General features: G+C 38.1%; 2 protein-coding genes across 4 annotated transcripts; one reads left to right on the top strand and one right to left on the bottom strand.

The window, feature by feature from the left end:
• The first annotated feature begins 11,371 nt into the window (after nucleotides 1-11,371).
• On the top strand, nucleotides 11,372-16,274 carry LOC135583004 (ADP,ATP carrier protein 1, mitochondrial-like). 3 transcript variants are annotated; one of them, XM_065122808.1, is made up of 4 exons: nucleotides 11,372-11,500; nucleotides 12,940-13,452; nucleotides 15,001-15,372; nucleotides 15,719-16,274. In XM_065122808.1, exons 2-4 carry the CDS (start codon nucleotides 12,946-12,948, stop codon nucleotides 16,013-16,015), a joined length of 1,176 nt encoding a protein of 391 aa, XP_064978880.1. In that variant the 5' UTR covers nucleotides 11,372-11,500; nucleotides 12,940-12,945; the 3' UTR covers nucleotides 16,016-16,274. The 3 variants fall into 3 exon arrangements, with proteins under 3 accessions (XP_064978880.1, XP_064978887.1, XP_064978894.1); XM_065122815.1 differs by having other exon boundaries at nucleotides 11,383-11,500; nucleotides 12,824-13,452; XM_065122822.1 differs by lacking the exon at nucleotides 11,372-11,500 and adding an exon at nucleotides 11,572-11,747.
• A 509-nt stretch (nucleotides 16,275-16,783) lies between these two features.
• LOC103977885 (pirin-like protein) lies at nucleotides 16,784-19,183 on the bottom strand. Its single transcript, XM_009393534.3, has 6 exons — nucleotides 18,936-19,183; nucleotides 18,798-18,847; nucleotides 18,669-18,707; nucleotides 18,534-18,562; nucleotides 18,124-18,290; nucleotides 16,784-17,416 (listed from the first exon to the last, which is right to left on the bottom strand). Exons 1-6 carry the CDS (start codon nucleotides 19,049-19,051, stop codon nucleotides 16,912-16,914), a joined length of 906 nt encoding a protein of 301 aa, XP_009391809.1. The 5' UTR covers nucleotides 19,052-19,183; the 3' UTR covers nucleotides 16,784-16,911.
• Nucleotides 19,184-19,436: the final 253 nt, after the last annotated feature.

Here is a 19,436-nt window from a genome sequence, read left to right as displayed (position 1 = left end):
AGAAGAAATCAGAGGATAAGAGCCTTGATATACATGATTTAAGTCTTTACTGGAGCATGTTAAGTCATTGAGCTTTCTCTCTCAAGCACACCAACTAAACGGATTCGTTTCACACGTTCAAACCACTCCATGAAGCCTCGTTCGTAACCCACCCTATGATTGCGTGGGTACAATCTCGATCATTCTTTACTTTGGCAGTGATCAACAATTCCTTATTCTTGTGAACCTGTAGATCACGATCGCGATGGAGTTTTCATTTCTTTGTATTAATTACCACACTATTAGCGGCCTAATTACTGTGACGAACAAATAAGAAGAAAAATGAGTCAGACAAAGGACATAGTGTGAGGATTGGCTCGAAGCTGTCTCCATCCACTAAGCCTAATCAATACCAGGTAGAGAGAGAGAGAGAGAGAGAGAGAGAGAGAGAGAGAGAGAGAGAGAGAGAGAAGGGAATGGTTTAGTTCTTGTTCTGTAAATACTGCTGTTGTAAATGAGAGCTTTGGACTTGCTTTGTAAGATTCCTCCTCTTGTATGTTTCCAGTGTTACACTCGGGTACTTCAAACATCACCCCACGCATGCATGTTTGCTGCAATCTGGCATTTCCACTGGCGGTGGAGCCACCGTCGGCTTGGCCTCGGCCGAACCTACCAATGCCTTAATTGAACCCTCATCCCGTGAAAAGCCTGCAAATGCGAGTATTAAAACCCTGAATCACCGTATATTTTGTTTCATGCACCACAATTGAGTAGAAACATACTCTCATGGTCATAGAATTACACATTTAATTCGCGGGTTGGCCAGCATCAATGATTAGATCCATGTAGGCTAGAAATACAAACAATATATATATATGTATATATATATACATAAATGTATACATATATAAATATAGCTGCATGTTTTTTTTTTATATTATTAGGAGAGATTAGTGAATGAGACTTGAACATTCTATCATTCCAAGAAATGACGCTTCATTTATGTCATGATTATGAGATTGATTGCTACACTTTTCCTCCCAAGTCCAACTTTCCGCATGGTTGAATAGGTTGGGGATTGATCACTTTGTCACGTCTGATTTTAATATCATCAATTATGAGTTTTATTCTTTGATTAATTTGGTTTATATATGACAAATAGTCATCACCACATTCCTCCACATCTCAGCACCAAAAATTTCCAATCTCTGTAAGCAGCAAAAGTAAGAAGTAATAATAATGTTAAGAAAAGAAAAGTTGTTGTTCGTTCTCATCTGTCACCACTCTGCCATGATTCTTCAGCAGCTTATGTGTTTGCAGAGTCCTCATCGGCTGCCCCACTCCCTGCTATCTGGCAAAGTCCTACCCTGTTCATGGTCAATGACCCATCATGGAGAAAACGCGTAGGATCGCCTTCTCGTTGAGCCTCCATGTATGTCCTTGTCCCTAACATCCACTCAATTGATCCACAAAGAACAACTGGAAGTTAAAACCTGCAATCCTGGTATTCCTTTGCGGAGTTGAAGGCTTCTCTCTCCTTCGTTGGAAGTTCAACAGTAATATTCTTCTCATGTACTGTAGATGCTGGAGAGGAAGCATTAATCGAGAACACGGATGGCCAACCGGCACACAAGATTCAAGGTATAACTGAGCAGGCAAACAGCGAGGACATTTATAAAGGATTGGGTTGCATAGTGTTGTGGTTGGATTAACAGGCAAACGGAGTTTGGTGGTTCATTTAATGCAAGTGATTGATAGAGGATGATGCACGGAGTACGCAATAAGTTGGGGGAGAGATAGAGAGAGGAAGATGCTGTTGCTGTGGGCACGGGGAACAGTGATATCACTGACAGGAGCTGGAATTAATACAAGAGGGAGCACCTCTCTGTAAATGACACCTAACGTCCTAATTCCCGTGTTGTGAGGGGGGCCATGAAAGTGATCTTGTATACTCGCCAGCTACGAAGCTTCAGCCGTGGAACCAAGTTTATTACCACCCACAACAGACGAGCAAAGAAGGAAACAGAGACAAGTCTTCTATCGGTAATTACTTTTAAGAGGAAGGTGAGAGAAGACATCGATCCACCGCTGACTGATGTGCCCATGTGTTTTGAGAGTTGTGGACCGATAGAGTGTTTGACCACAAGTTCTCCCTCTCCCTTCTTCTAATCCTTCCATCTGTAACGCAAGTCATTGTCCACTAAGCCACCCAGAATTGCAGGTCAAACCAAGCAACTACGATTGATGAGGCGCCTTACTGAACCATTACTCACATCGCATTGTGGTAATTCCAAAGCACCAGCCAGCATCAGTACCTCCAGGTTTGACTATATTCTTGACGAGTTCACTCAACACCTCGTTTCATCAATAAGAAAGTAAAGTGTTTAAATCAGAGAAGGAAAAAGAAATCTCGAAAGTAAATTTCAACTTTATCGTTTCATGCATTGAAGAACACCGAGAAATCGTTCTCGAATTTGACTTTATGCACGCCCTTGTCCACTTCGGCCAAGGAAGTCCGACGTGAAGAATGATTTGCATCTGCAGGATCCTCATGCGTGCAGTTCATTCTTGGTATCCATCCTTTTCGGGTGCGAAAACTCGTGAGAGCTTCCTCTCCCCCTTTTTTTTCTGCAAAGCAACAAGGTCGTGTTCACTGCAATCTCTACACGACGAGTTTTGTCGTGAAAGCCACGAGCAAGAAGAAGGCGGCCTCTTTCTTCTTCTGCTCTTCAGTCTTGTCCTTTTTTTTTTTTTGTTTCCTTTAAGTGATGTCTTTTTCTGCTTGTGGATCATTGCACTTATTGTGGAGATCTTCTGGCTTATTTGATGCCTGCCTAGATCACATCTTTGTTGTGAAAAGCATCACTTGGATTTCAACAAGAGCAATGAATATTCAATGCAATCCAACTCTTAGAAGGTCGGCCCGAACAAGAATGCAACTGTAGTGCAGAGAGGTCGCAGTCTCCATGTAGAATTGTCGATAGGACGACTTTAATGGCACCCGAGTATCCCTCCTGAGTTGACTTTACTCTCTCGTGTCCTTGTGATGGCCTTGCAGGGGACAAGGGTTCCATAATGACTCCCATCCACCCTCTGCATGAGTTTATATACCTTTGTCCAGTAAGCTAGGATATATGCACTTTGGATAAAATCAAGAGAGAGAGAGAGAGTAAGAAAGATCTTTATCACTTTTGAGCAGAATTTTTGCTGAGGAATTTGCTGGAAGTTGATTTGCTTCAGGTTTTATGACTATTTGTTAGGAATTTTCTTGTATCATAATATATATATATATATATATATATATATATATATATATATATATATATATATATATATATATATTGCAGAATTGTTGGAATATTCTTGTTTTAGTCCAAGTATACATAGAATGTTCATCTGGACATTCTCTGATTTCCCAGGAGATGAAGAAACCATTAGTGGAATGTGGTCATCTCAATTGTTACTTCAAAACATAGTAGTTTGCTACATGTGGTCCATATATAATTCTGAAGCTGTTGTTTGTTCAGATAGGCATCTTTTCAAGTTGCCTAACATAGTTGTTCGTCCATTATCTATCGACTTGTTCTTTTCTCTCCGACTAGTCACCCGTCAGCTTATGAGCCATGAAAAGCATCTAAAAACTCTAATCACCAGCAGAATTTAATTTACATATATTCACGGTATGCAGATTTACCAGTGACTCACTTTTACCACCACAAAAAATAGAAAACATTCTCTGCCCGTCTTTCTTTCTTTCTTCTTCTTCTTCTCATCGGGAGAAGCAGAAATTGGACAGTTTGTTCTCCAGACATGAACAAGAACATTGACGTTTCTCTTTTTGATACGCTCGAGGCTGTCCTAATTTATAGTACACCACATATAAGAAAAAGAAAAAAGACTGTGCTTGCAGTACAAACTGAAAGGGAATAAACACTACACAGTAAGGGAGCCTTCATTGCCAAACCCTAGCGCGTTGCTGCTGCTGCCAACTCGCTGTCTGCTTACAGCCATTTATTCCTTTGGAGTCCCATGACAGCTCACGAATGATTCATATACTTCATCACCTTGCTGTGGACAGGCAAAGAACAAGCCATCGGCTCGGCGTCACCCATGGAACTCGGTATACATCCACACTCATCTGATGCTGTATGCTCTGCAGATTTCTGAAAAGGACCATCTTGTGATGGAACTACTCAGAGCTTGAAGTCGAGCCTGGTGGATATATGTGTATATAGATTGCATTTACTCTTGCAGATAAAGTTCAGGTCACACGGTTTCACATAAATCTGAACGAAAAGCAACAAAAGTATCTCTCACCTCTTCATCTAATAATGTTTAGATAAGGACAAGTTGCGGACCATAAATCTAGATTCCTTTTGCAGCTGGCTTGTGTCTTGCTGACTTCGCCGTTGTTTGTTTTCGGTCATCTTGCTTTGATGCAGGCCATGGTCGACAAGCAAGGAAGCCAACGCCCGCGCATGGACAGTAACTTTTAGCAGCTATTACTCTCCATGGGCAGCGCACAACTGATGCCGAGATCTGCCTTTCATGCCTATGACAGAACAAATAATTTAAAAGTCCCTCTCTCTCTCTCTCTCTCTCTCTGTGAAGCTAGTGAGACAAACTGTTCCAAGAAACAAGGCGTCTTTGTTGGTAAATTGATGATCTTTGGTCTGACGAAGACGACTGGAATCCAAGGTTGTTTCATAGGTCAGGCTTACTGATGGATGTCAAAGGGACACGTTTATTTAGGGCTTGTATATGCCTATAATTCAACCCAACCCAGCAGCATCACCACCCGACGTGGAAGAACTCGAACATCGTGAATTGTGTGTAAAGCATCGATCTTGTATGATGATTCATCAGATATTTGTATTTCCTCCTCATCTTTTACGTGTAAAGCATCACCATACTTGTGTTTCCTCGTCATCTTTTACGTGTCTCATTAATGGTAAAACTTTTCATTAGTTCCCAAATGCTCAAGATAGAGAGAGAGATCTATTTTCTCATTATCTATTTATCATCATGCAATAAGTCTTGTCCTTATATTCAAAGTCATAAACTAATAAATAGATCACTCATTTCAACATTAGAGGTACGAAAGTCTTACCTAATCTTTTTGAAGGTCAATCAATAAAATTCTAATATTTACTTTTTTCTGTGATATTATTGTCAAACACCAAATTAGCAACACTTTGGGTATAAAAGAGGGCAGCTGACCGATCAAAAATCCAAGGATGGCATAAAAGCTTTCTCTCGCAAGCTGACAAGCTATTCCTTATCAACTTAATTATTAATTCTCTTTTCACTCATATAATTCTTAGTTTATAGGTTTTCGACAATCTCTTGGCTCATTTTTCTAAGTTTTCTAGAGACATTTTTTTGCGATGACAATCAACAGCGCCACAAAATAAACTTAATTAGTTTGGAGAACATCACTCTCCCCAAAGATTAGGGCGGTTTTGGTGTATGCATTTTGGTTTATGTCAAAAAGGACTACATGTGCTAAATAAATCATTCACATTCTCAATCAAGCCAATCAACTTTGGGTCAAACCTTTTATTTCTGAATACAACCACCTTCACCCATGGGATTTCATAAACTCATTAGTGATGGTCAAGCACTAAGATATGGGATGAACCATAGCTAGACAACATATCTTTTGACAGATGGCCCACCTTTATAAGGATAAATGACATGGATAGCTATTCTTTTATATTTCAATGCTCTCGAGTTAATGTTCCAATTGCTCCTCAAGCCTAACTCTTCACATCCCTCATCATCCTAATGATGATTCTTAGATTTGGACACTTAGCCCTTTAGGCAACACCACCATCAGCAATGTAAGACCCAACTCTTATTATCATTCATACTCTATATATACTCATACTCTGTATGCCCTCTTACTATCATTCATCTATGCATGATTAAAGTAGAATGTCACATTTAGAATATCATATTTTAATTTTTTATTATTTCTATAATAAAAATATAATAAAAAGTAGATAATTTTAAAATTAAAATATGCTAATTTATTAAACAAAATAGAGTTTTTCTTATACTTAGTATTTTTGATACTTGTATATAATTATAGATTCTATCCAAAGAAAAATATAAACATAATATGTCTAAAATTTATATACATAAAATACCCACAAGTGATCATCTATATCTACGTTGACTTGGGTTTGCATATGCTTATTTTCCTACCTAATCACTTGAGTGAGGTTTTAGAATCTTTACCTATAAAATAAGGTCTATGGTAAATAATCACTTAGTAAGTATAAGTCTTTATATCTTTATTCAGGTGAGTATCCATTATGTCATATATACAATATAAATCATTAACATAAGATATTTAATGACTATGATTTCTTTAGCAAGTATAATCTTAGACATAATATATGCAAAATAAGAACATAAAATTCTACATCAAAATAATTTAAAAGGCTTAGATATATAGGAAATATAGTAAATTCATGAACTTCTATCTCTATGTCATAACATATACATACACTTCCATACTACACGTCATCTTAATATATACATGCACTCCCACACCATACGTCATTATATATATATATATTTATATATTTATATATATATATATATATATATATATATATATATATATATATATATATACATATTTTCACACCGTACATCATAATATATACGTGTACTCCAACATCGCATATCATCATATATACATACACTCCCACACTGCATGTCATAGCATATACTTACGTTGTTATAAAAAATAATATCCTTCTTTGGCATATCATGGTTGTGATGTATTTGTTGGGCTTGAAAAAATCTTTGCTCGGCTTCCTTTGCCTCCATGCCTTTTTTCGCTATTAGGGAACAGAGAAATATCTGGGACATTCATTGTCATCTTCATATCTCAATAAATTTCTACTTTGAGTTCTTGTAGAAATTGATCAACTAGGCATTAGTGCTAACCATGTGAGATGCAAATCAAGATAATTCCTTAAACTTTCAGATGTAATCCATCGCCGATTAGCCTTCTTGTTTGATGTTAACAAATTCTATCATTTTGGCTAATCAGTGAGCTACACTGAAATACTTTTGGTAAAAGATCTCCTTGAATCTTTTGTAGGTTATTTATTCAATATCTTTAATCCCCTTCTTGTATCCCACTAGTGGCGAACATCTTTTCGTAATATATAAGTGGCACAAATAACTTTGTCTTCATCTGAAATCCTTGAATATGCCAATATTCTCATAATATTTCTTATCTACTCCTTAGTCATTAGTGGATTTGTATCACATTCAAAAATTGGTAGATCATTCTTTTTAAACCTCTCTGATTCTATAACATCATGTCCTCGAGTTACTACCGGCATTGCCTCTTATCCTCGGGCCAATAATTGCTCCAATTGTCTATATTCTCTTTCCACCAACTCTATTAACCTATTAATCATCACATCAGTTTGATTTCCTTACGTGGATGCCTCTCTACCATCGGGAGTCTCCTCTTGAATATTACTAGAGCTACTAGCCAACCCTTGGGTTCTCATGATATTTTTCTGATTAATCCCAAGTTGTTCACACCCTATCTACTAATTATAAGAGCATCAAATAATAATAAAAAAAATCAATGTAACTCAATTATTAAAACTTACAAGATAGTTGAGTAGTGCGTCTCATGCTTTTTTAGATACAAATACTCTATAAGACTCATTACTTAAGTTATGATATCATAACTTGTAATACCCTATTCCTAATTTCACCTATCCCCTACATGCATGACTAAAATAGGATGTTACATTTTAAATTTTCATTACTGTTATCAATGAAAAGTAGACAATCTTAAAATTAAAATATGTTAATTAACTAAATAAAATAATAGGATTTCTCTTCTACATAGTGTTTTGTTTTTGACACACGTAGATAATTTCAACTTCTATCCAAAAGAAAAATATAAATATGACATGTCTAAAATTTATATACATAAAACACTCATAAGTCATCATCCATATTTATGTTGGTATAAAAGTGCATGTATGTATTATTCTTGGAAAACGTGGAAAGGCATTACGTGTGCAGCAAAAAACAGAATACAAAAAATAATTTTCCAAAAACTGATATAGGAACATCGTGTGATGATTAGAAGTGAAAAACTCAACAAACCAACAAATCACATAAGATTCATGAGATGTTCTCACCTATGGGGAGATTGTATATCCCTGAAAAGGCAGATCCAAGTATATGGATGAAAGAGATCAGATGTCCTCCTCTCTAACGGTGATCCTTATGCAGATGATGCAATGATGCACCTCCTTTTGCAGTGTAAATCCTCACAGCTTTCGCACACCACCTCGCAGTAGCAAACAAAGAAGGGGCCAGCCTAGTCTTTGCTGTTCTCACGCACCACCAAGGGGCTGTCGGTTGAGGAGGAGAGGGAGAGAGGAGAATAGGAGGAGATGGTAAAAAAAAAATCTAGCCCATGACCTTTTGGCCCCTCTCATATTTATAGAGGTCTTTGTCAACTTAACCTTAATGAATCTTGCCCTGAGTATTGGATCTCCATCCAATCACTCTAGTATATTGGATACTAGATCTTCATCTAATTATCCCTGGCTTAATGGAAATTAGATCTCTATCCAATTATCCACTTTAAGCTCTTATTGGGTCTCACCCAATAGATCTAATAAAAAAAAGTTATTAGATATAACATATTCAATCCTCTATTCGTCGTGTTATCCACCATATGTGTGTGACCCTCTAGGCCTAATACCGAGCTGGTCGTGAGTTGCACCTATCAGAACTCCTTCTGATTCAGTAAATTTTTATCTCATGATAATTCACTCAACTCATCGACTATAAACGTACTAAGTCACTACGCCATAGTCTCCAAACAATACAGATGGATCTAATCCATTAGACTTATCTACCCTCAATTACCATGTATCTATAGTCTCCCATCATTCTAATATCCCTGAGATCATATACTAGACATAGTGTTGTTAAGCTTATACGGAATCTATTTCAAGTCTTGCTCTAATCAGATTTTTTTTGGAAAACTCATTCTCTCTCAATCTGACTAGGAATTTACTTGAACGAGAACATATGAGACATTTCTCTTATGATACTAAGAGTGGATGATCATTTATTGACACCCAATTACCCTTGTAAGGTTAGCTACCACTCCCGATGACCGGTTGTGTAAATCAGGTATCAAATAGTAGAGTACTTATATAGAGCATCCTTGGTGTCTTAAGTCTAAGGATCATGTACACAATTAGAATCACAAAACTGTTGTTTGACAATGAGGTATCATTGACCATCTAGCATTCTGTGAGCGGATCATTCAGTGAACTCATTCTCCAATGAGCACCTGCACTAAATCTCTAGTATCCCCACACAAGCAACTATAAGATCAACTATCTCTATTATCTTGATATCTCTCGAGTAACCTATGATAGAGAATATTTAGAATATGTATTTACAAGCAAAGTGGTCTCATTATCATGATCTAATTCCTATTGCACAGATCCATATATATCATAATGTATCAATCATGTAATATGAAGTAAGAAAATATCATAATAATAATAATAACAAAAAAGACTATACAAGGTGTTATACATACTATCACTCATGTGATTGGTTTATAGGGCACATGTAACCAGTAATTATGATTTGTGGTATAGGAATGCACGTATATGCTATAAAGTGTAGTATGGAAGTGCACAAATATATTATAATATGCAAATGCACGTATATGCTATAGTATGTGGTATAAGAGTATATGTATATATGATGACATACGGTGTAAAAATACATATATGTATTATAACATGTAGTATGAGAGTGTACGTATATATATATTATAACGTACGGTATGGGAGTTCATGTATATATTACAATTATATACGGTATGAGAATGTATGTATATGATATGATATGAGGTATAGAAACTCATAAATATACTATTTTTTTCTAATTTATATATAATATTTTTAAATTATTTTGACAAAAATTTTATTTTCTTATTATGCATATATTATATATAGGGTTATGGCGGCTAAAGAAGTTAGGGTTACGATTGCTAAAATTTTATAATTTTATTATACATATATTATGTATAGGATTATGTCCGCTAAAGAAGTTATGATCGTTAAATGTCTTATGTCAATCATTTTAAAATATATATAACATCATGCATCAGCTAACTCCTCACATTGAACAAATATGTAATTTTAGAAGATAGGGCATTTGTAGCTCGCTCAGCTAAGTGCCCTCCTTGTTTCCAACAATGATTTACTTTAATAAAGCCCATGGGTGATCTTTTCCCGCTAAATATAATAAGATTTATCTAGTTCAATTTTTATATATGAAACAATATATATATATATATATATATATATATATATATATATATATATATATATATATATGAATATTTGCAATTGACATTGTAATAATACAGGCCATAAAATGTGAGTTATATCTTCATCTCAGCTCTCAAAACCAATGTACGTCAGCCCAGACTTATCCGGCCCATCCGTTAACCGCTAATATAGTGGTTAAGATCCGGCCCGGATCATAAACCGGCTTAGTAGGCCCCACTGTTAAGAGGAAAACTCACTACTCGCTCAGCTAAGCTGTTTGCTGCGTTGTATCCGACGAGACAGGACCGCACGTGAGAGAAACAGAGACAGGGTGGCAAACGCCACGAGATGAGATCTAGGCCGTCCGATCCCTACTCCACAGCTGTCCGTCAACCTACGGATGTTGTATTCTAATCGCCAGCTCATCACCGGCCCGAATACGATCCGCCAGCACTTTCCATGTGCATGTATGTGGTCGTCATGTGAACTCTCCGCCTCCGTTACTCAACTATAATCTAAGCCTATTCCCACCGGCTTCACCATCTAAAAAATACATACGTACAATAGATATGGTATTTCCATGATATGTGCCTTTCGATTCGCATGTACCATATTTCGGTCATGTTTCATTTGTCGTACACGAATGCTTTTCTCTTTTCGACTAAATAATATCTTATTTATTTTAGGAAATTACAACAAAATCTCCATATTTCAGTCAAGTGCTCTAAGATAAACAAAATCTCCATACGTAAATATGTTCTAGTCGCCGTACCATAAACCTCCGGAACATGTTCTGCAGGAATAAAATACCGCGACTCTCGACCTTCAAATAGCACAAAACGACGCTCCCCACGTTGGCATTCATCCCAACAAGAGTCCGCATAAAATTCTTTAGGTTGGATCAGATCTGACAGTAAAGACCATCGATCAGCAGATACGAACGGTGTATGATGCATTCCGCCTACGAACAATTCATGGTGACGTCCATAAGAGAACCTTCCTAATCACATTAGGTCAAGTCAACCATTGGCTGCTCGACCCGCATAAATACGGCCCCTCTCGCTCCTCTCGCACCCATCACTGCCTCCTTTCTCTCCCTCTTCCAAGCTGAGGCGTGGAGTGCTCCAATCGCGGAGAGAGATCGATCACGCATCCCTAGATCGGTACATCCGTAATCTCGCATCAAATAATTTCGGCCTTCTCGGATGGCGTTGCATTTGCTTTTTGTTTTTCTCCCGGTCTTACTTCTCTGAAGATGTGTGTTCTCTCCGTTCTTTCCGGCCGATGAACGTGGTTTCTGATCTCTTATTTAAGAATCGGTGGGAGCAGCAGCAACATTTACCTTGTTGGTTTTCGTGTTTTTGATTTATTCGTGCACGGTTTGACGTCCTGGTTGCAGATCTGAAGAAGGTAGGCTTGATCCATCAAACTTTCAGTTCTCAGATCTGGTATTTAGGATAGTCCTAGCACCTTGATCGATTGTCCGATTGGCGAAAGGCCCCACCTTTTGCCAGCTTTGCCTTTACCAAACGAAGTTAGTCCGTAAATTTGATCTCTAGTTAGCTTTTTTGTATCCGGTTTTCTCGTCGAGCCTCATGGATTATTTCGATGATTCTGGAATTTTTCATCTTGCCTGTGATAGCTTAATAGCTTCACATTGTATTATGTGTAACCAGTGTTTCTCTAGCATATACGAACTCTTTCTTGAGAGAAATGGATTAATGACATGCAGTTAAGGATTTGTTCTTTCCCTGTAGATCTCGGATAGATTAAGTCTTGCCACCTGGTAAGGTTGCTACTTTGCAACTGTTTGACCGTGGCACGAAGCATGTAAACAATCTCTCGTTTTTCTGTGCTAAGCCCGCGTTGATCCTCTCCAGATCCCATGTTTGAGGGAGCGTCATGCACGGGGCAGCACTTTTGTGTATTTTATGCACATCAATATAATATGTTATGTTGTTCAACTGCCCTCTACAGGGTCGACTTCGAAGTTGTTACATCACTTAATAGCTAAATTTTCTGGGTTCTTGATTTTTGTACCTCTTTATTCAGATAATAAACAACAAAAAACATATTTTATTGTCGTAGATAATTTTCTGTAATTATCCTCGAGAAAAAGTATGCCCTCAATAAGAAATCCACAGACTCATGTCGTCATTGGAGCTATCCCATGGGAGAAAAACAAATAAATAAATATAAAGACGTAATCCTAATTGAATAACTCGCTTTTCCATCTCCCTATATGCAGTTAATTTGGTGAACCGATTGCAAAAATGGCTGCCGTAGCTAATGTTTTTATTTGACCAGTTTATTCTTCTAATTAGTTGATTGGATAACAACGATAGGGTGGCAGTCACTTTTTAAAGTTTTCACCTTTCAAATAGATAGTTGATTTGGAATGTTGAAATTTTCATTTTATATTCTTTTTGAGATGTTAGTTCTGGCAAGCATTACCAATTCTTGGTTGTTCTTTCTGTCTATATCAGGTGGATAATCTAATATTCTAAAGAGTTATTGTTCACAAGTTACAAATTTAGTGTTTCTGTGGCATAAAATGTAGTGTTCTGCTGAGCTCATAGATTGCTTCATGTCTTCCTTTTAGGAAGCCATGGAGGATCAGGTTAAGCACCCGACAGTGGTCCAGAAGTTTGCTGGCCAGTTCCATCTTAGAACTAGCTTTTCTCAGGATCTACATGCTCGGAATCGCAGCTTCTATGGCCCGTCTTTGTATGGGAATTCCTTCACAACAGGAAACTATATCAATGGGGGTTTTCAGAAATCAACTATGCAGGCTTGCAATGTTAGCTGTGGTATCCCCACTATGTCATCTGTGTTGCCTGTTTTTGCCAATGCTCCTGCTGAAAAAGGTTTTACAAGCTTTGCTATAGATTTCCTTATGGGTGGAGTTTCTGCTGCAGTCTCTAAGACTGCAGCTGCTCCAATTGAACGTGTGAAACTACTGATACAGAATCAGGATGAGATGATCAAAACTGGTCGTCTTTCTGAACCTTACAAAGGGATTAGTGATTGCTTTGGCCGAACAATCAGAGATGAGGGTGTTGCATCACTTTGGAGAGGGAACACAGCTAATGTCATTCGTTATTTTCCCACTCAGGTAAGTTCTATCCTTTGGTGCTATCTATAACGCACTCTAAATTCAGTAGACTGTTTTAAAAATGTCTCTTATAAACTATTAACGTCACATAGAGTGATTCACATTATCTAGATTCTCCTGGTTTAAGTCCATTCTTGTACCAAATTCCAGAAATTAGAACTTGTTTAAGTGGCAGATCTTAGGCAAATACTATGTTTGTTAGATTTATCATGTAGATTGTATACCGAATAGGTAATTCATAGCTGCTCTTCATGGTTAAGCTCTTCTTGAACCCACATGTCACATGTTCTTTTTTAGTGGTTGATTGACTTATCAATGTACTAGTGTAGATTGAGATTATTAGATTTGATGGATATCAGAAAGTGTATTTTGTTATTACAAACATATGATGAATTGCCATGTTGTCATAATTTGGCACAAGCAAATGTTTGATGAGGATGGAACATCAGTGAATTGAATTAGCTTTTCTTTGGCTGCTGATATATTCTCAGTTTGTCTCCTTGCCTCTTCCTTTATTGTGAGTATTATTAATTTTTTGAATATTTCATGAATTCTTTCTTTCCTATAGAAGGTGAGCTTTGGCTTATGATAAGATTACTCTTCTGTGACCTGGGTAATCCCTTTAAGTGGGTTAGGCTACATATATTTAGCCGAGAGACATGCACTGGACCATTTTTGAACCTTTTCTTTTCTCTTCCTGCATCGAGAACAATTATCTGATGCCAATCTTATTATAAAATTTGGATGTGGAAGTGTGTCTAGATAATCTGACTCGATGTAATATAGATTTTCCATGTCTTCTCTTTCTTTTTTTAATTATACTGTTCACAAGAATCTTATTAGCTTAGTTGTGTATGCTCCAGTCCTCTTCACTTTGAACTGAACACCTATATATTGCAGAGAGTAATTTGTTGTACAAAAATGGAAAACTATGGATTGTCATAAGTTTATTACTTTTGAATATAATAATTGATTTTGTACAACCTGGGCTTTTTGTTGTGTCAATCATACTTGCAAAAATCTGACTTGATGTAATATTGATTTTCCACGGGTTCTCTTTCTTTTTTAATGATACTGTTCAAAAGAATCTTATTAATTTAGTTGTTTTTGAATTTTGCTCCATTCCTCCTCACTTTGAACTAAACATCTATATATTGAACAGAGGATTTAGTTATACATAAAAATGGGCAACTTTGGAGGATCATTTATTACTTTTGAATATAATAATTGATTTTATACAATATGGGCTTTTTATTGCATCAATCATACGTACAAAAAATCTGACTCGATGTAATATAGATTTTTCATGTCTTCTCTTTCTTTTTGAGTGATACTGTTCAAAAGAATCTTATTAGTATTTAGTTGTTTTTGCTCCATTCCCCTTCACTTTGAACTAAACATCTAGATAGCAAACAGAGTATTTCATCATACAAAAATGGAAAGCTTTGTATTTTCATAAGTTTATTACCTTTGAATATAATAATTGATTTTATACAATCTGGGCCTTTTGTTGTGTCAATCATACTTACAAAAGACCTCCTCTTGCAGGCTTTGAACTTTGCCTTTAAGGATTACTTCAAGAGAATGTTCAATTTTAAGAAAGACAAAGATGGATACTGGAAATGGTTTGCTGGAAATCTTGCTTCAGGTGGTGCAGCTGGTGCTTCCTCTCTGCTTTTTGTGTATTCTCTAGATTATGCCCGTACACGTTTAGCAAATGATGCAAAAGCAGCAAAGAAGGGAGGTGAAAGGCAATTTAATGGTCTTATTGATGTGTACCGAAAGACCATGCAATCAGATGGTATTGCTGGACTCTACAGAGGATTCAACATTTCATGTGTTGGGATTATTGTGTATCGTGGTCTTTACTTTGGAATGTATGACTCTTTGAAGCCTGTACTCCTCACAGGAAATCTCCAGGTCTGCATTTTTTAACTTTTGCAAATTCTATCATCTCTTGATATTTTTTTGTCCCATTGGTGCAAATTGAATTTTAGCGTTTTTAACATTTTGGTTCTCTAGCATTACGAGTGACAGTATCCAGCGAAGGAATTGGGCATGATTGCAACTTGTCTCTATATTGGCTGGATTGGATAATTTTTATTTGAATTTGAAAGTTTTAATTAAATAACGTGACCTTTTCCAGCTTGATCATGGTTTTGGGCCATTTCATGAATTCCAAATTCTAAAGTTTGTTGCTGTACTATGGCTAAAAATTGATCTGTTTCTGACTGCTGACCCATTTACATGCCATAATGAATTGCAGGATAGTTTCTTTGCAAGCTTTGCTTTGGGTTGGTTGATCACAAATGGTGCTGGACTTGCATCATATCCTATCGATACCGTTAGGAGAAGAATGATGATGACATCCGGAGAAGCCGTCAAGTACAAGAGCTCCTTGGACGCTTTCTCCCAGATCTTGAAGAATGAGGGAGCCAAGTCACTATTCAAGGGTGCAGGTGCTAACATTCTTCGTGCCGTTGCGGGTGCAGGTGTGCTGGCTGGTTATGACAAGCTGCAGCTCATTGTCTTCGGCAAGAAGTATGGTTCGGGTGGTGCTTAAGGATACATATCATCCTTCCATGATGACGAAAATGGAAACCATTTTTCTTTTTGAGATTACATGCATCTCTTGATGAAGAATTATCAAATTTGAATAAATCTTTTATAGAGAGAGTTTTCCCTCCAATTTTCTTTTGCTGGAGATTTGTTCTCCGTAACTTTGATTATTTTCAGATAGCGAATCCGCAAAACTATTTCTGTTGGATGACATCAATGAAGTTGTCAAGAGATGAATCAAATGGTGTTTTTCTTTGGTTTGACTGTAGTGATTGATAACAACTTGAGTTGGTTTCTTCCTAGACATAAACTTGAATTCCCGAACCATCAAAATGTGACAGTGAAAACAGAGACATGAATTTTATTCTCAGATTGACAAAACAAGTATGTTTTTTTAAACAGAACTATTTTCCTGCAATAGTTAATGTTAGTAACCTCAATGATAAGTGTACGACCTTTGATAAAAGAACTTTCAAGTGAAAGAGCTTGACTGAGTACTTGGATTAGGCATTATCGTGACAATAAAAATAAGAAAAATAGTAAACAAAATAAGTCAAAAGTTATTTATTATTATTTTATTCTCACGGATAAACTATAGCACTCACAACTAAAAGATTAGTACATCAGATGATTTTAATATAAATGTTTTTATTTACAATTATTTAGTCCAATCGGATTTGGTAATTAACAGATTTATTCCATTTATTTCAACTTGGAATTCCGATTGCTCGATTTCACATCTTAGAATGTGTCTTATTAAACTTTAAACAAATAATCAAAAGATTATTATTATTTTTTAAATCTCAAGAGATATTAAACAAACAGGATATCTTTTTTTTTTTTTTTTTTTGGTGGCTGCTTCCCCTATGAACAAAACAAATAAACATCAAAGGCGTCTGCTCAGCCTTCAATTCCCACCATCGCCTCGGACCTCCAGTACTTGGCCTTCTCAAACCCGTTGATGCAGTACTGGAAGTCGTCGATGGTCCGATCGATCTCCTCGTCGGTGTTCATCACGAACGGCCCCAGTTGGGCTACCGGCTCGCCCAGCGGCTCCCCGCCGACGAGCACGAACCGGAGGGGCTTCGCCGACTTGTTCCACACGTCAACCCCATCACCCTGCCCCAGCAGGAGAAGATTGTGCGGGCCGATCGGGGCGGACTTGTCGCCGCCGAATGCCCCCTCGCCTTCAAGCACGTACACGAATGCGTTCCAGGCGGATGGGATGGGTTGCCGGAGGTGCGCCCGGGGCTTCAGCGTGAAGTCCAAGTACATGGTTGGGGTGCGAGTGTAGACCGGGGATCGGACTCCCATCGATTCGCCGGCGATGACTCGAACCTCGACGCCGTTCCCGGAAGCACAAGCTATGTCCTGGCTCTGCATCTCTTGGTACCTCGGCTCGATCCTGGATGACATCGCAGGCAAAATACATGTGAGGGAAGCTTTTCTTTCTCTGTTTCATCAGTGGAAGAAATGAACATGAAGAAAGCTGGTCGAGAAACACAAGGGAAGCAATTCCAAAAGGCTTTTCTCTATCACTAGGAGTTCGAAAGAGACTGGTTGGTTGAAAGTCCAGCTCGCATGATTTAGAAAGCATGTTTGGGTCGGCATAAGCAGAATCAAATGCGGATTGCATGCCAATAGTGTCCAAACAGCATTGATGGCTCGTCTGCAAGTGTGCAAAACAGGTCTCGAAGGACAAACCGTAAGGGTGGTTGGCTGTCTTGGAAGATAAAAAATGTCACCACACGGAATCTATCATAAATTCCAGTCCGACCGATGTGAGGTGAATGGTCGAAACAGTAGATGCAGATCAATATGAGCTACAGAGTCTGCGGACCAGTTATGAAAAGGAGGTTTGAACTAGTAATCGTCTCTCAACCACCGTGACTTTTATCTCTGTCTGAATCATTAGATTGAGACTTCCAAGTTACCCTACTAGAGCAGATATGAATGGCCCATCCACTTGCTGGTCCAGATTCCACAGTTCCTGTGTGCTAAGAAAAGTGCTAGCGGAAATAAAGAAAAGGAATGAATGATACATGGAAAGGAGAAGCTTCATTCCCATGTTCATCTGCTGATGGTGATGGAAAAGCTTTTGGGTAGACTCACATTTTGTTCTTGGAGGACAGATTAACCCAGAGCTGCAGGCCTTTGGATGTGCCTTTCCCTGCCGGCATCTCAGAGTGCACAATTCCCCTTCCTGCCGTCATCCATTGCAGGTCGCCCGCCTTTATTGTACCCTTGTGGCCTTCAAAGTCTTCGTGAGTCACAGCACCCTGCAATTTCCAGGAAGATGACCTCTCAAATCAACGTACATTTTCCTATCGTGACAGAGAAGAGGCATACTTAAAAACATTATTAATGTTGTAGTTCACGAGAACTTGGTTCATTCTCTCCTAGAATCCAAGTTGATCGTTAGCATGAACCACAAACAAATTGTTCTATTGGTGACATGCTAATTGAAGGGTTCTACTTGTATGTGGTGAAAAGCTGCTAAAGAAAGAGAGATTAAATCGTACCTCTAGCATGTAGGTGACTGTCTCAAAACCTGAAATTGGGAACAAAAGAAGCAGCAGACCAAAAAATGGAAAACAGTGGGTCAGATTTAGAATGTAAAATCATAAGACAAGCAGCTTATATGAGTCCTTTGATACCTCTGTGAGGATGATCAGGAAATCCTGCAGGAGCAGTCACTGCAACACAGATGAGAGAGGAAGAAACATGTCACCAGGCTATGACTACCTCTTAATGACAATCTCTTCATACCCAACCAGAAAACTCACCTGAGAATTCATCCAGAACGAGGAACGGATCAAAGTACCTCAGCTCAAACCTGAAAGCACAAAAAATAAGGAAGCCAATGTGAAAGAGGAACCTTTCCAAAGCAAAACAAGGATCTCAGAGCTCATCCTGGTGATCACCTCCCAATGCTTCTCCTGACGACGGCGCCGTCTCCTTCGTGTTGCGGCTTGGCCAGAAACTTTCTGACGACATGCCTAGGCTTCTGGAGAACACAGGGGACCACTGTCTCCGCCATCTCTGTGCACCAAATTTGCCTGGGAACTATAGAAGATGATCTCAGATCTCTTTTACTTGCCCAACTCCTGTGCTATTAGGTAGAGGCAGAGAGGAGCCAGAATCCATGGCACTTATAAGGTGGAGGCCGAGCGCTGTTCCGTTGGAGGGTCAAAGTGACTACCCCGTCGGACATTACGAGACGGCGTTTGCTTTCGGTTGCAGGTCATGGAAGCTGTCACCTCCATGAGTTGTCGTCATGCTGATGCACCGCTGATTTCAGCTTCCCCGCCTGTATTTGATCATGTGGAGGCATCCACAATACGACAACACTTTTTCTTGCAAAATATATGAAATCGAATAGCGAACAGAGAAGGCAGAGTTCGCACAATCATATATATATATAT

The sequence above is a fragment of the Musa acuminata genome, chromosome BXJ1-3, assembly GCF_036884655.1.
Source record: "Musa acuminata AAA Group cultivar baxijiao chromosome BXJ1-3, Cavendish_Baxijiao_AAA, whole genome shotgun sequence".
NCBI lineage: Eukaryota > Viridiplantae > Streptophyta > Magnoliopsida > Zingiberales > Musaceae > Musa > Musa acuminata.
The sequence above is the reverse complement of the archived record's forward strand: the minus strand, read 5'-3'. Positions and strand labels throughout refer to the sequence as shown.